General features: G+C 44.5%; 1 protein-coding gene across 2 annotated transcripts in view; it reads right to left on the bottom strand.

Annotated features, from left to right (window-relative positions):
• SGSM2 (small G protein signaling modulator 2) overlaps positions 1 to 15,244 on the bottom strand; it is a 54,948-nt gene continuing 39,704 nt past the window's right edge. For both annotated transcript variants that reach the window (XM_074160503.1, XM_074160504.1), the window contains 12 exons: positions 12,280 to 12,430; positions 11,665 to 11,729; positions 11,070 to 11,215; positions 10,499 to 10,627; positions 7,344 to 7,526; positions 5,906 to 6,310; positions 5,094 to 5,218; positions 3,997 to 4,079; positions 3,409 to 3,518; positions 2,038 to 2,134; positions 1,214 to 1,381; positions 1 to 89 (listed from right to left, as the gene is read on the bottom strand). In XM_074160503.1, the coding sequence (XP_074016604.1) occupies positions 1 to 89; positions 1,214 to 1,381; positions 2,038 to 2,134; positions 3,409 to 3,518; positions 3,997 to 4,079; positions 5,094 to 5,218; positions 5,906 to 6,310; positions 7,344 to 7,526; positions 10,499 to 10,627; positions 11,070 to 11,215; positions 11,665 to 11,729; positions 12,280 to 12,430 (1,751 nt within the window). The remainder of the gene's footprint in view (positions 90 to 1,213; positions 1,382 to 2,037; positions 2,135 to 3,408; positions 3,519 to 3,996; positions 4,080 to 5,093; positions 5,219 to 5,905; positions 6,311 to 7,343; positions 7,527 to 10,498; positions 10,628 to 11,069; positions 11,216 to 11,664; positions 11,730 to 12,279; positions 12,431 to 15,244) is intronic.

Raw genomic sequence — 15,244 nt, 5'->3', positions numbered from 1 at the left:
TCACTTATTTTCAATCAGTGTCTGCACTTTGTAGACAAGGTCTCTTGCTATCCGCAGAATTTCCTCCGCATTGTGATGCTCTGCCATTTCTAAAAGACACAGACAAACATCCTTCACTGTCAGCAGCAGGAACTTTCTGCCCTCGCATTGATATTAGTGTAGCATTAGCATTATTAATGTGTGTAATGGGAGCAGCAATCCAAAAGCTCTGCAGGGGGTCAGGTTTGTAGAATTAAAGGTGGAATAAGTGGGTGAATCCCTTAGTGCTGCAGGTCCTGGCATCAAGATCTAATCCTTCTGCTGTCAGTCCGAATCCTCAGTTCCACAACGAACATTTCATTCAGCTTAGGCAAGTGCTGAGGTTTTTTGTTTGGTTGTTTGGGTTTTTATTTTAGGGTGGTGGTGGATTTTTTTTGGTGGATTTTTTTTTGAGGGAAGCATTAAGGTACAGGTTTGGAATAAGAATGGCTGAGGCAAAAACAAAACCAAATTTGGGGCTTCTGCAACAGAGGGCTGAAAGCCACAGCATTGGTAACTTAGTTAAATTACTGTGATTACACAAAATTGTTTCCAAACTTCTTAAACTATCCCACCAGGGAGCATTCTGCAGGCAGCACCCTGACCTGCGTTCTGCAGCCAGGAGGAGACCAGCCTTGCTTTGGCAGAATACATTCTGCTCCGGCAGCATCTACAGACCACTTCGGTGAGCAATCAACCATGGAAGGGTTTTGGGATGTTTTGCATGAACAGTTGCTTACATGGTTCAGCCTCGGCAGGGTCGAGCCCTATAAGCAAAAATTACTCTGGCAACTTTAAAACCTGTGAGAGACTTTCACAAAAGATTAAGCAACATTTTAGCACTTCCCATTAAACCCAGGGCAAAGAGTCACCGTGGCAAATCTTTTTAAAGAGAAAATGTGGAACTTGCTTTGTGGTCAAAATTACCACTGACAGTGAAAAAGCCACTGTCCTCTATCGTCCATGGAGCTCTTAAAACACTCTTGTTTGTGTGTGACAAGTCAGCTCTTCAGGAAGTGAGTGCAAATCTGGGCTCTTCATTTACGTGAAAAGTAAGGGGTTCAGAGCCTAAAATGACCAGGGGCTTGTCACGACAGCAAGAACACAAGTGCAGACAGTCTGAGGTACAGGTGATGCAGCAAACTCTTATTACTTGCTTTTTATCAAAATGGCTCTATTAAAATAAGTCTCTTACCATTAAAAAACTTGATGATATCAGTGAAGTCCATGTTGTTATCACGGATAATCTCTCGATAAACTTCCACAAGTGCTAAGGCAATGAAAAGGACAAAATGTTCTGAAGAGATGTGCTTTGCTGCCCAAATAACTTCCCACACTGTAAATACATCCTCGTACAACAATTCTGAATGGGAATAAACATTACAAGAGCATCTGATTATTCAAATTGACGGTTTCCCCCTCTCTAACTAACGTCTTACAGGCCTTACACAGACACTACTAGTACTTGATGACTTCTCCTCTGCTTCTCCCCCCAGCCAACCCCTGCCACTTGTGCAAATGTGGCAACAGAACTGGGGTTAAAGGCAACTCTCCATGAAGGAGGGGGTTTACTGCTAAGAGTCACAGTTCCTCCCCCCTCACTGTCAGGTGGCTGCTCATAATAAATAGCTGATGGATGTGTATCATCTCCCCCTATCACCTTTGTGCTTTGGCGTGTTTGAGAGGGATGTCTTCTTCTCACTCTTGCAGATCAATCTGTAACTCAAAGGAGCTACTGACTTCCTCGATAGCAAGATGGGTCTCGATATCAGCAACTGCTTCTGTTAGAGTGGGGGTGGGTGGGATGCGCAGGGATCCTGGAGTGCTCCCACAGCGTACAAAGTACCTCACTCAGCAAAGTACAACAGCTCTTGAGCTATTGCTGAGCTGCTCCTCGTTACCAAATGGATTAGAAAGGAGGCAGCAAAGCTTACAAAGCAGCGTGATCAACTTGGGATCACCTTCTTGAGCAAACAGGCACTTGCACAACTCTAAGCTATAGGCATAAAACATTATTACCTCTTTTGAAGTCAAGCAGGAACCAGCGATAGCAGAAGTAAAAGTGAGTGTAATCTCCGTTCTGGTGCATCAATTCAAAAAGCTCTGAGTCTAGAATCTAAAATGCAAAACATCAGCTGTCAGTATCTTGTCTGACAGTAGCCAAGATCAAAGGTGCTGGAGTCTGGGTAAGAATTCCATGCTGCCCTTTATCGCCCCATCCCATGGTCAGTCCGGGCAGCTGCTGAGCACAGAGACAGCCTGGTACCGGCTGTGACGTGGGTGCCCTGGCACCGACCGATGAGGTGCAGAGTTACTGCTGTGCAGGTACGAGGTGACAACAGTCCACCTTCAACTGTGATTTTAAAGACCCCAGCAGCGAGTTACAGACCCTACTGATTTTCACCAAGTGGCAAATTTTCGTCTTCCCACCCAACTCTACTCTTAGGCTGTAACACAGGAGCTGGGGTGCAAAGACTGAAATCCATTTACTGGGGGAAAAGAACCAAGGGAGACTCTTCCATCGCAGTTTCATAGTTCTGATGGGCAGTGGCACAGTTCCACTCTGCAACATCTCCGGAACTGAACTGACCAACCACTTGCCCAACGTCTGATAGATGTCTTAAATGCGTAAGGACCTCTGTAGTCATTCCTCACGGATGCCGTCCCAAGGGCTGGTGGAAGAGCAGGGTGGCATCCTCCGGCAGTCTTGCTGCTCAGCAGAAACGCTGCAGCCATGTGTTCGGAAATGCTGGCCATCTTTTTTAACTGACCTCTATTTTCATTACTTTTTAATATGCCACCTATGAAACCAAATAACAGCTTATTCTGATAGTCTTCGCCCTTCTTTACGCTAATCTTGCTCAGGTACCTGCTGCTTTCTGGAGTGCAATGTCTAGGCCTTAAATCTATCCCCCATAAAACCCTTCAGCAAGTGTCCTATGGGAATACAAATACAGCTACGGTCTATTTAAACCTGTAAGAAATTAAGTTTGTGCCACAAATATCAGTGTTTTCTCTTCCAAAAAAGCAGTGAAGACTGGATCTTACCGCTGTATCTCCTGGATTTCAGTTGGATCTGGAGGGAGCCATAAATGGGAGTCGTTACACTGTGCAGCAGAAGTTGGAGGGGGGTTTGTTTTGTTTGTCAAGTTGAGAGGAACTGACCTGCTCTAATACACACTCTTCATTGTCACAGCAAATGCTGTCCCCTGAGAAGCAGGAAATCGGTTTGGGGCTGCATAGAACAATTCTTATCCTCCCTGGCTCTGAAGCACCAGATGACTAGGAACCCCAGCCACTGGAGTCCTGCCCTTCACCATGGCATCAAGCCTGTTCCGAGCCTCTGCCACAGCCTCATCTGCTTTCAAAGAAGATTAAAAAAAGACTCACTTGGATCAGGGACCGCATGTTGGCAAAGTGTGTGTCCATAGCACCTCCGTTGGGGAAGTTCTGGCTCATCCTCTTCATCAGGTGGGTGAAGCAGCTGTAGGCCAGTTGATCTGCAGACATAATGCAGAACGCTCAATGCTGCTATTTGTGTGACTTCCTTCAACCAAAATAACCACTGCAGGACGAGGGAAAAACAGGGCTTTCCCCTTTGTTGTTCCCTAACCCCATCACCAGTATTTAGGTGAAACACAGGACAGACAGTCCCTGACTCTGGCCCGTTTTTACTAGTTATGTTTCAAAAGAACCCAGCTTGCAGTTGAGTTTCAGGTTCAGCAACTGCTGGAACACAGCTGCTTTGAAAATTTAGTGAAATTTGATGTCAAAGTCGGTGAGTGAACAAGGAATCCCTGAGATACTAATGGCAGCCATTTCAACAACAGCCACACATAGAGAAAATACGAATCGAGCTGCAGGTTTGGCTTTCCTGGTGAGCTCGCCCTGCTTAACGCAAACAACTTCTCAAACAGCATTTCTAAAGAAAGACCTCCCTAAAGATACCACCGTGTTCCAAAAGAAAACCCTTCCTACCATTGTCAAGTATAACCATCAAAGGAGCCAGGAGGTCACACATGCCTTGAACATAACCAACTTCTAGGTGCTCCCACACATAACTGCAGAAAGAAGAACACACAAGAGATAATAGGATTAAAAATCCTCTTGCTGCATGGTGGCCTCAAAAATCTGTCTTGCACCTAAAACACAAGCCCTTTTGGCAGCTTTTAATTGTCTTATTCTAGAGTGCTGTAAAAGGTAAAGCTAGAAGTGCAGAGAACTAAAACAATTCAAATCTTCCAACACACTGGTATAAAAAGATGAGTATTTCTGCTGGTTTTTTTACAGGGTAATTCCTAAAGGCCCTATGAAAAATCCACGATGGGGACAGAGCAGTGTGTGAGACAGAGATCTCTCTTGTAATAGGACTCTTGCTGTAGGCTCTTCATGTGTCGTGAAAGGGTAAAAGCTACCCAAAACAGCTCCCCAAAGCATAGTAGTCTATGGAAAAAAGCACAGATTTTTCAAAGGTACCTGGAGTTTTTTTTGCCTTTTTTTTTTTTGCTTCCCCCCCCCCCCCAAGTGGAATCTTGGGATCTTTTTTGAGTGTTAAAGACTATGACACTTTCTGCTTTTAAGTGTGTTTAGTTTAATAGCCTTCATGGCAATTTGCGTTCCTAAAAGCAAAAGCTCTCTGTCGATTCCAGCTGGTCTCTGTGGCCAAAGATGCTGGTTTGGTTTGAAGACATAGTCTTTCTGCCTACTTAGTAGATGTCCCTCAACTCTCTATCTGGGCCCCTCACAATTCCTGTCATCTTTACAGCACGCCCTTGAAGCACAGATACAATATCCCTGTGAGAGGGAAACCAAAGCTAATAGTACACGTGGAGAATAGTTGAAAGGGGCTGGTAGGGTCAGTTTCTTGAGGTGGAAACAGAATCTTCTCAAGCCTGTGTTCCAAACTTGGATGGCCTGTCATACCCACGCTCTCTAACCTACCTGTGACTCCTTCTTACAAGTTTTTTTAAGTTCATTAGTGATATTTTTTTATACAGACTACTATTTTCACAATATTGTAGTTTATGGATTATGACAGAAACGTGAGAAGTAGTTCAGTTTACAAGCCGTATTACCTGCACATGACATTTCGGAGTTTTTCCAGGTTATCGGCAGTAAAATACCAGTAATTCCGATCACATCTCTGGACATCTTTATCAATTCTGTGCAAATTTAAGGCAACAGTGTCCAATAACTCTATCTAGAAGAGAAAAGTTTTAGTTAGATCTGCTGAGTTTAGAGCATTCCCAGGACTTGGTGCAGATTTTCTCTGAGAATCAACAAACCAGAAGTAGTAGAGTTATACTTTGGGCATATGAGAGCATTGAAATACTCGATTACTGTCAAAAATCCCAGGTGAAATGCATACACTTTCACTGGTAAACGTTCCAAGCCTGTCCTACTTCCAAAGGGTTATTTCTAGTTGAACAACTTGAGCAGAGAGAGAGGCAAAAACTGAGCTACTGATCTGTTGACAGCAACACTGAGAGAGATGGTGGAGCCCTGAATCTAGGTTTAGGCTGTGGTTCAGTTTCATTAAATGTGTGTTTTAGCTTGAATTAAATGACACTGAAATCTTACAAGTGGTGTGTCGTCCACATCCCACACCTCCCCCCAAGCCCCGGAAATTTTTAGCTGCTAGAACTGTACCACATTCTTTTCCTTGCCCTTCCACTGAAAGAGACCCAAATTTTTTCTTGCTGTCTTATTTCCAATCCAGCTCAAAATCCAGGTGAAAAGATTTGGATGCAGAAATCCTCAGTTACCATCCCAGCACCTGTGGTTCTAGTTAGGGATTGTCTTATTAAATTCTACCTGAAAAAGAACAAGTCTTTGCTAGAGAAGCAACGCTGTGCAGAGAGATGACAATACTTATGTTGTGACCTACTGTGTAGGACGCAGCGCAGACAGAGGCAACATCCATTAAATAATCCCCCTGGGAACACAGCTGCTCCTCTGACATGGAATCCTGAGACTGCAGCACGACTGACTTGGCTTTCTGCAGACGTGGCGTGTCTGGATCAGTCCTTTCCGAGTCAGCGCTGGCTTCTTCCTCAGCCCCATCCTCGAAGGAGACGCTCTGTCCGTCATCGATACTGGACAGGATGCCCGAGGCCACAGAGTAGTTCCTCGAGGACGGCAGCCCGGAGTCAGGGGAGTCAAACTCCACGGACTGTGGCTCCACGGCAGCGATGGCTGCTGGCACGTCTGCAGACACCACCGTGAAAGGGGGGTTGTCCTGACCTTTGGGGTCCCGCTCTGCTGAGTCCGTTTCATCTACGGATATGAAGACCTGGGGGTGGGCAGAGGAGAGAAGAGTCAGGTAAAGCAAGGGAGAACAGAGAAGCAAGAAACGTTCAGGTAGCAAACAAACCTCCAGCCACAAGACAGGGATACGTTACTTCAGTGAACATCATCACTGATTAATAGAGCTTCCCTGCAAGCAAATAGTTGAGAGCTCCTCACTCAGTCTTTATACTGAGACTGCAAGTCTAAAAATAATAGCAGTTTATGATCTCATATCTGTCTCCTATGACGATGTCTCCCTTTTTCATAATCTTCAATTAGCAATGCCTTGGAAAGCAGTGAAGCTTCCCTGCCTACAACACCAACACTAAAAACATCAAAGATATATTGCAATGACCAGAGACCAACGTACCTCAGGCCTCCAACAATCCAGTTCAGCTACTGCTGTTTGAAGTCAAGACTGGCCTTCAGATTCTTTCATCATGCAGCCCCTTTACCTCTTCTCTTGCTAAAAGCCTCCTTGTTGAACTATTTTAAGTTTTATTCTCTCTTCTCTTATGGAAATCAGTTAGCTAACTCTTAGAAGCCTGCATAAGTAACAGATGCCCAGAGACACTTTGGGCACACAACTGCCATCTCTCCTGTCCAACAATGTGAAAAGAAACCCCTTTCTTGGCTATTCAAGTTACAGAGGGGTTAATTCAGTCTGCCTTCCTACTGCTTCGCATCTTACCTTAGACTGACAAATATCCCCTCTCCCAAAATAAAATCACACCCAGCCCGTCAATCAGGGACATGACAGAATCCAAAATATGTTTTAATAGTAGCGATCTTTTGCTCTATGCTGTATTTGAATAAAGGACCCACAAGTAAAAGATCTAGAAAGCTATTCCTCTATGGAGAAAAGGATCTTCTCTAAGTAGGTGAAACTTAAAGCCCCTTAGGCAGTTCCTGCTCAAGAACAGCTACAAGCTACTCTAACACAGCCCCACTCTTAGCTCTACTATTGAGGCACCACAGCTTCAAATGGGCTGTCCCTCTGCAGATGCCAGGCATCCCATGCTGCCGGGAGTACCTACATCGTTGCTGATGGTGGAGTCCCTGTGGATCAGTCGCTGGACGTGGCTGTCAATGCTGCTGCCCGACGAGAACTTTGCCAGCGTGGCAGAATGTGATTCCTTCTCACGCTGCTTTACAATGACCTCGCAGGCTTTCCATTCGGCCATGACCTTCTGGTACCGGAGAGCAATGTCTTCATCCACCTGCAGACAGACAGACAGATCCTGAAACAATCGTCCTCCTTGAAAGAGAGCATTAAAATGAGCAGAAGTCAGGAGGGGGAGGTCTAAAGCAAGTGTAATGTCTCAAACCGAAAGCCTGACGGCTCCTGAAGCCCTCTTGCCAGAGCACACATCACTGCAACTGGAGCAGTGAGATATTGTGTATTTACTGCAGGGAATAAACTATCACTGTAGAGGCCAGAAAAGATTCATCTAAGCATGTCTATACACTATCAACAGCACTTTGACACTGTTCAGGGAAGAACAAAAGATGTCACTGGCTTTCACGTGAAGTCAGATACAATCTGCTGGAGCAACTGCTGCCTCTAATGGGATTGTTCCTAATTCCATTACACCTCCTTCCCAATTCCTTCTCTAGTCCAATTCTAACATAGCCCTTGCAATGAATTCCAGGTGACAGGTTTATAGCCAGCAGCCTGTGCAGAGCTGGATGCTGGAAGAGCCTCCCGGGCAGCAGAAATCCCAGCTCACAGAGCCCAGTCCTGTGGCTGCACTGGGCATGGCTGTAGGAATAAACCAGAATTTTGCACTGCTGGCTGCCTCTGGTGACAGACAGACGCAGACACCCGCCCTGGGCTATTAAGGGACATGTAATAATTTTACTACTCTGTCACTTGTCAAGCGCTGAAGAGAAACCGCAATTGTGAGTTGGCTGCAGGCTCTGGACTCTGCTGGCTGGAGCTGCGACCAGAGCAGTCATGCTAAGAGCTGCAGGCTGTTTGTCACTCGAGGTAGCTGTCGAGTCATAAATCATAAAATACAACAGTTAGAGGGAGGCTGGAGGACAGCCATGTTTGGGAGTGCCCCCGATACTGATGGATGACTGCAAAAATACCATCAGAAGGCAAAGATGATAAATCACCCGCAATGACTTCAGTTAGGGACAGGATAAGTTTCCTATACGTGCAAATGTTACGGCTGTTTTCATGTCATTGATTTAATAGACTCCTGCATTCAATGGGAAGCTTTTAACCCCAACAGCACGTTTCTTTGAGGAGTCAGTTACTACTGTTATTTACTACTGGTGTTGAGTAGCTCATTAGAATTCCAGATAAGGTTTGGAGCACCCCTGTGTCAGTACGGTACAAACTCAGGGAAAAAAAAAGTTCCCATAGGAGTCTGCATACTGTGCAACGTATCTTTATGAATTTACTGTAATTCCTATCATACAAATGGACTCAAGTATTTATCTCTTCTTGCCAAATCTCTTATGTTCTAGCTGTATACAAGCACATGCCCTTTGAAGCTGGGGCTGGAATCCAAGAGATGTGGCTCCAGATCTACCACTCTTAAAAACTAAGTATCTGGGTGCTTTTTTCAGTTCCAGACATACCTTCTATTTCTATACATGGATCATAAATCTGATGGTTTGTATACCTGTGGAGAACAGAGACAGCAAAATGCGGTCTATGCAAGAAACCTCCAATATCCTGTATTTCTTGAAAATTTGAGGGCAAAAAGAAAAGAGAATAATGAATGGAGCACTAAATGCAAATGTAATAAATTCACAGTGCATGCAGAAGTGCTGCAATTTAGCCAGGTCTCTGCTGCTGAAGCTCTGCACCAAACTCATGGAAGCGTTTGGAAGGACCCTCCCTTTTTCACAAAGACAATAGGAGTTAAGGACCCAGTCCACTTGCTGCTTCTCTCTTAAACTTGTGCTGTATGCGAAAAAGGGATGATTGAACAAGTCCCTTGTAGAACAGACGTACTTTCCAGCAGGACACGGCAATGTGCCAGCCTGGCTGGATATCAGGATTTGCTTCTCTTCAGGGGCAGTTTGCCTGGCCTTCGGGAGATAAGGCAGCCAGGACTTACTGCCCTTGGTGGCTTGTGAGGTTCTTCGTCTTCTTCTGATGCTGATGTCATGGGAGGGCAGGAATTTGCCTCAGCAGTGCTCAGCAGAACATTCTCGATGTACACACTCTAGTGGAAAAACTAAATATAAATGCCTACAAAGATGACTGGATTCAGGGTGAAAAATCTGGATTGCGACCCAGTTTGAAGCATTTTGTTCTTCTCAGCACTCTGGCTTAGGGCACCTCCAGTTTCTGTTCAGGAAGCGGAGCTGAGGGAAGGAACAACCCTCTGCCATTTTGCTTGGCTCTATCTGTTTGTTTCCAGCCTGGTTTATTATCAAGCCCTTGCCTGGTAATCACAACAAATGAAAGCACTCAGCGAAGTCAAAAGTTGGTATTGCTATAAAGAGATTAGCAAAGGGAGATAGTATAAGAGATGGGCAAACTGTGGTTTCATTAATGGAAACTATATACTTAATGCCAAGTTTCAGACTGCGAAGTAAGGCTGTGACATAACCCAGGCAATTATTCACTGATCAATGTTAGCAGCAGCATGGGATATATTAAGAGGAATAATGTCTCACTTGAAATTGCACCCTGTGTTTTACATAGGCACATCTTATTTAAGTCTAGCAAAAGCATAATGAACTTACAAACTGAACCTTCCTCTGGGTATTTTTAGCCTCTAGACAGAAACTCCAAGTGCACTTCAGAAGGTACTTCTGGGCTGTTCACAGCTCCAGTAGAAGTCCACACATGCAGATGTGGTATCACAGAGACAAAGGAGTTATTTCAAAGAGCATTTTGAAGTATAACTCAGCTAACAGACCATGACTCAAATTACTATCCAAATGTCAATGTCTCTCTATTTTGTAAGTGACAAATCTGTGAAAACGGGACTTGCTCAGGGCAAGCGCATGTCACAGGCTTCCTGCCTTCAATAAAGAACTCCCTTTTAGTGATTTTCAGACATGATAACATGGTATCATAATCCCTCTACTAACATGTGTCACTCGTTTCCAGTAGCATTTTCCCCTTAGGAATATTAAACAATAATAAAGACTAACACTTGCTATTCAGAAAACAAAACCTGTTCTGCAGATGGAACTCAGCTCCCCAGAAAGCGGTTCTTACCTGCTCCATTTCCTTTTTGGCCATGCCGAATTTATAGTGACCTAACAAGAACGGCCATACTTCCTTTCGAATCTCGTGTTGCACCCCACCGTAGTAAACTCTTCTTAGTAATTCCAGTTCCTTGTAATTCTACAGCAGTCAGGAGAAAGAGGTATGGAAGGTAATACAGCTTTATTTTCCTCTGGCATGCACTTAATGCCAAGCGTGGAGACAGTGAAATGCACGCACGACACTATATCAATTTGGCAACTTGATTCAAGCCTTTAGGGCCCCAGCTCAAATCCAGCCTAATATAAGTTGTCATGCCTCCCATGAAAATAATCTAACTTTTAATAGACTAGAGTCATCATAAGATCAGTTGCTTTGATGTTAACTGATATCTTTGCCATCATCAGAGAAGCAAAGGATAAAAGAGACTGTAAGAATCAACTGACTCTCACTAGAAAGAGGAGTGATCCTGTGCAGAGTAGGAAACACCTGTGATACTTCCTGGGATCCATTCTAAGGGACACGTGCTCAGCACAGCATGTGTGGGAGCCAGTAATGATCATAACGGTGTTCTGTTACTTACCTTCTTGTCCTTCTGATATTTGCTCCAGACCTCTTTAGTCAGCCCCGCCGCAGCGCTGGAGGGTTTGTCGGGGGGGACGATGGTGTGGTTCACGAGGGCAGACAGATGGGTTCGCACGGTGGACAAGTGGCGGCAGTAGGCGAGCCCTGGGGTGGGGGCGGGAGGTAAACTGTCATAAAGGAGCCACCTCCCTCGTAGCTGCAGCCCCTCTTTGAAGATGAAGCTATGACATTTTAAACCCGCCAGGAATAATCCTGCATGAACTAAACTTGCACTGTACTGTATAAGAATGAAGAATTGCAATGGAGCCAAAGATTAAATAAATCTTACACAGGCTAATAAAATCCAAGTAGAGTATCACACTGCAATGTAAAACTAAATTCTCTCTAAGCATCGGTTTGCCCATTGCTATATGCAGACCCCACAGATAATGGGATTATGAAGCTGCGACACATGAGCCACATCCCCCCCTACTGCCCCGAGGTGATGTGACTCACAGCAATAAATCTGGGTTTGGACTTTCTAAACAAACATCCCATGGTTTTTAGACAAGCATATGGATACCATAGGAATGGATATAAGAAGCTTCACTTACATCCGTAAAAGGCTCTGGAAACTATTTGCCTCTTCATGCTGTCACACAGCATCTTCAACGGAGTTCTGTGGAGACACGTTAACAGGAGTACGACAGGTGATGAGGACAGATCATCATCACCTTCAGGCTCATCCCTATGACCTACACACAGCAGTTCTTTCTCTGCACCAAAATTTGTTTAGCCGTAAGACAACAATAATGACAAATTACATTTTTAAAGTATTTTCCCCAGCAGCATTTTGGCCCAAACCAAATTCACCTGGCACATTTAGCCACAATTGCTGCAGGTGCATTGTAAAGGTCCTTGTCAAATTCGATGAATTGTTGCCCCTCATTGTAATTGTTAATGACTTGTTAAAGAAAATGCTTCCAGAGCTGAATTATATTAAACTAGACAAAAGAACTAGATGCAATTTTTCTATCAAAATGTGACCTGAGAGTAGTTTAATAGGTTAGTTTTAATAAACTAAATATCTTGCTGTATAACTCCGTGTTTTTATGTTAGAAACGACTTGAAAATTTTTACTGTCTTTGGTGCTGGAACCGATAAAACCTTCCTGCTTTTAACTGCAGCACACACCGAGTGCCCGGGTGAGCTCTGCGGCTCTCACTCACCTGTCGTGGATGCAGTTGCAGCAGCTGGGGACGTCGTAGGGCGAGCTGCCCGTCGAGCAGGAGAGACACGAGGAGCCCTGGCTGCAGTGCTCCAGCTGCCACGACAGCAGGTTCGCCCCAAAGCCTTGCATCTCGATCATTTCGCTGGTGTCTAGGGGAAAAAACCAAAGAGAACAGCACGCCATCAACCTCTTTTCTTCTTTCCCCCCCTCTTCCTTCTGTGCATCCTGACGACATCATGCTTTGCTTCTCAGCAGGCTCTGAACCTCGATTCCAAACAGGGGGAGCACCATCCTAGTGACCTCGGAAACGCTGCTCTCTGAATCTAACCCAGCTGCAGGCTGTGCTCGGTCACTTTCCCAGAAACCAAATCCCTTCACCATTTCCCCCCTTTCTCGCCCATGCACATCCCAGTTCGCATTTCAGGAGAACAGAGAAAAGGGTGCTGCAGTAACAACTAAACCTGGTTCTTGTGTGATCTATGGTAATGTTAGTTATGGCCAGAAGAGACCATCCAACCTGACCTTCTGTTTAATTCAGGTCTCAGAATTTCATTTTGCAGCGCCTGGAATCAGTCATGTAACTGCTAGTCCAGCTGGAGTGCAGGTTGGAGCATAAAGACAAAGTGATTCAGTTATTTTCAGAAGATGCTTCTTTCCCCCTCAGAACCAGACCCTCAGATATTTAGCGCAGAAGGACAGTTCAAGTCTTACTAATGTCAACACTGTGTTTATAGAAGTAGATTTATCTGCAGGATGGTGTGATCCAACAGTACAGTGCAGCTGCTTGAGTCATCCCCGCTCCACCAAAGCTATTGGCCTTTTTAACCACCTTTGTGAAGGCGACCCCAAAAAATCCCCAGTTGCCTTCAGAAAGCTTCTTCAGCTCTTCAACTTTCCCAGCTGGCATTTGAGCTCGTGGGTTTTTTTGTTTTATAATAAATAACTGGCCTTTCAGCTCACCCATGATTAAAATTAAGGCAAATGCCATAATACTGTATGTCACTAAATTAACATTTGTCAGCAAAATCCAGTCCCCTGGGCCGTGCTTTTAAAACATACGTTTGTTGGGTGGTGGTAGGGGCAATTCCAAACCATCTCATGCATTTTAAATCAAGGTAGCGTAAAGCATTTTAGTAGTGCCTATTAGAAAGTGGGCAGAGGTGAGGAAGGAGTGGAGTAAAACCATTCAGTAACAGAAAAAGCACAGGCTCATGCGGAAGCAGTTATGTGTGTTTCAGTTCACAAAACAAAGTGTGATGCAAAAATGCTCTTCACCTTAATTCTTCAGGAAGGAGCTGAATGACCCAGTATTTATTGCAGCTTCGCATTGGGTTCAAATAAAAACCATTGGACGAACATTTTTAGATCATTATTTTTTGCCTCCCCTCTACCGACAAGAAAAGTGGGTTTTCCAGTTTTAATTTTTTATTTTATTTTTTAGAGAAACAAGAAAAGAACCCCACAGAACCTAAAGATTCAGATGAAAGGTACCTGAATTAGTGAAGAATTAGAGTGAACAGCATCTTTTAGTTAATCGTAGTGGTGTTATCTGTAACTTCAGCTACATGCAAAAGTCGAGCATGTTGCAAAATGTAAAAGCAAATGGGCAGCAAACCTGCTACAACAGTGTTGTCATTATTGACACGGGAGCTGCTGGAGGGACCACAGCCCACCCACTCCAGTTCAGCAGGAGCCACTACCCAAAGAGCGGACACGGTCCTAACTCTACTGTCACCTTCAGGATTAAGTAAGCAAAAGCAGGTACCTGATAGCCGATCTGGTGGGATAACTTAACATTTTCATCACCTGACTACAGACTAAATTGTGTTTCTTATGCTTGAGATCACAGTGTTAGCCTCTTAACATGCATATGCAGCAGTGTTAGACCTTCTTCCTTTCCATTAGTACCCATAACCAGACGTGATCAGTTAAGACACACAGGAACTTCCTGAAACAATATATTTTTTCAAGGGGAACATGGTATTTTTGAAGTTTCTTTCCATCCATATCTTCCAAGAACCCTTTATTAACTTAGGCTGGGCTTTATCAGTTTCTAGGGGCTACTACCTTGGGATAAGTGTGTGGGCAGCCTCCAGGAAACGAGGAGGATCTCCTTGAACGTGTTCATCTCCCATCTAACAGAACCTGAGCACTGTACAGAGATGTAGGACAATTACTGTCTCCTACAGCCAGTCCCACCAGACCAGGGCTAATACCCATTTGGAACCAAAGTCATTGCCCCACTATTCAAAGGTGTGGGTGTCTTATCTGGAGTGAAGATATATTGTGTTTTTCTTAGGAAATAGAAATACCAGAAAAAGCACATTCACACTAATGTAATGAATGAAAAATATAGACAAAGGCCAAACTTGCAAGCAGTTGCTCTCCTTCCTACTTCCTCTGCAGATGCCAAACTTCTGACAGCTACTTTACAGCCTGGTTACAGAGAAGATTCTGGTTTTGCTGATACGCTCCAGTTATTAGGAAGAGGCTGAGGCTGCTGTTCTGATTATACCAGGAGCATGCCAGATTTGGCACATGCACACTACTAGATCCCCAATGCTTGCTAATAGATAGACTTCTTGAGAATACCAACTTCATATATCTGTTATGAATTGCTTTAGGAAGAGCACTAGATGACAGATTTTTGGAGGGTGGAGAGTCTCACAGCTGATGATCTGAAACCCATCTGGCCTACGAATGCAAGAACGGAATGAAAGCACCCAACTACAGAAAGTTTTTGCCTCTCCATACAATGTTCTCTGCACACTTCTGCTCCCCTATAGAGGTACCCAAAGTGTGGGAACATGCTTACTTGAGCCATCCCTGGGCTGAAATGGTAACTCCCTACACTGCTGCCCTGTTCTGTCCACACAGACACGCTCCATTTCTGACTTTGCCCAGCACATTGCTGCTGTAACGGTTCACCTCTGATCCTTCCGGATCTCCTTCCTCTGGAAGGA

Source organism: Numenius arquata, chromosome 18, assembly GCF_964106895.1.
Source record: "Numenius arquata chromosome 18, bNumArq3.hap1.1, whole genome shotgun sequence".
In the NCBI taxonomy this organism is placed as follows: domain Eukaryota; kingdom Metazoa; phylum Chordata; class Aves; order Charadriiformes; family Scolopacidae; genus Numenius; species Numenius arquata.
The sequence above is the reverse complement of the archived record's forward strand: the minus strand, read 5'-3'. Positions and strand labels throughout refer to the sequence as shown.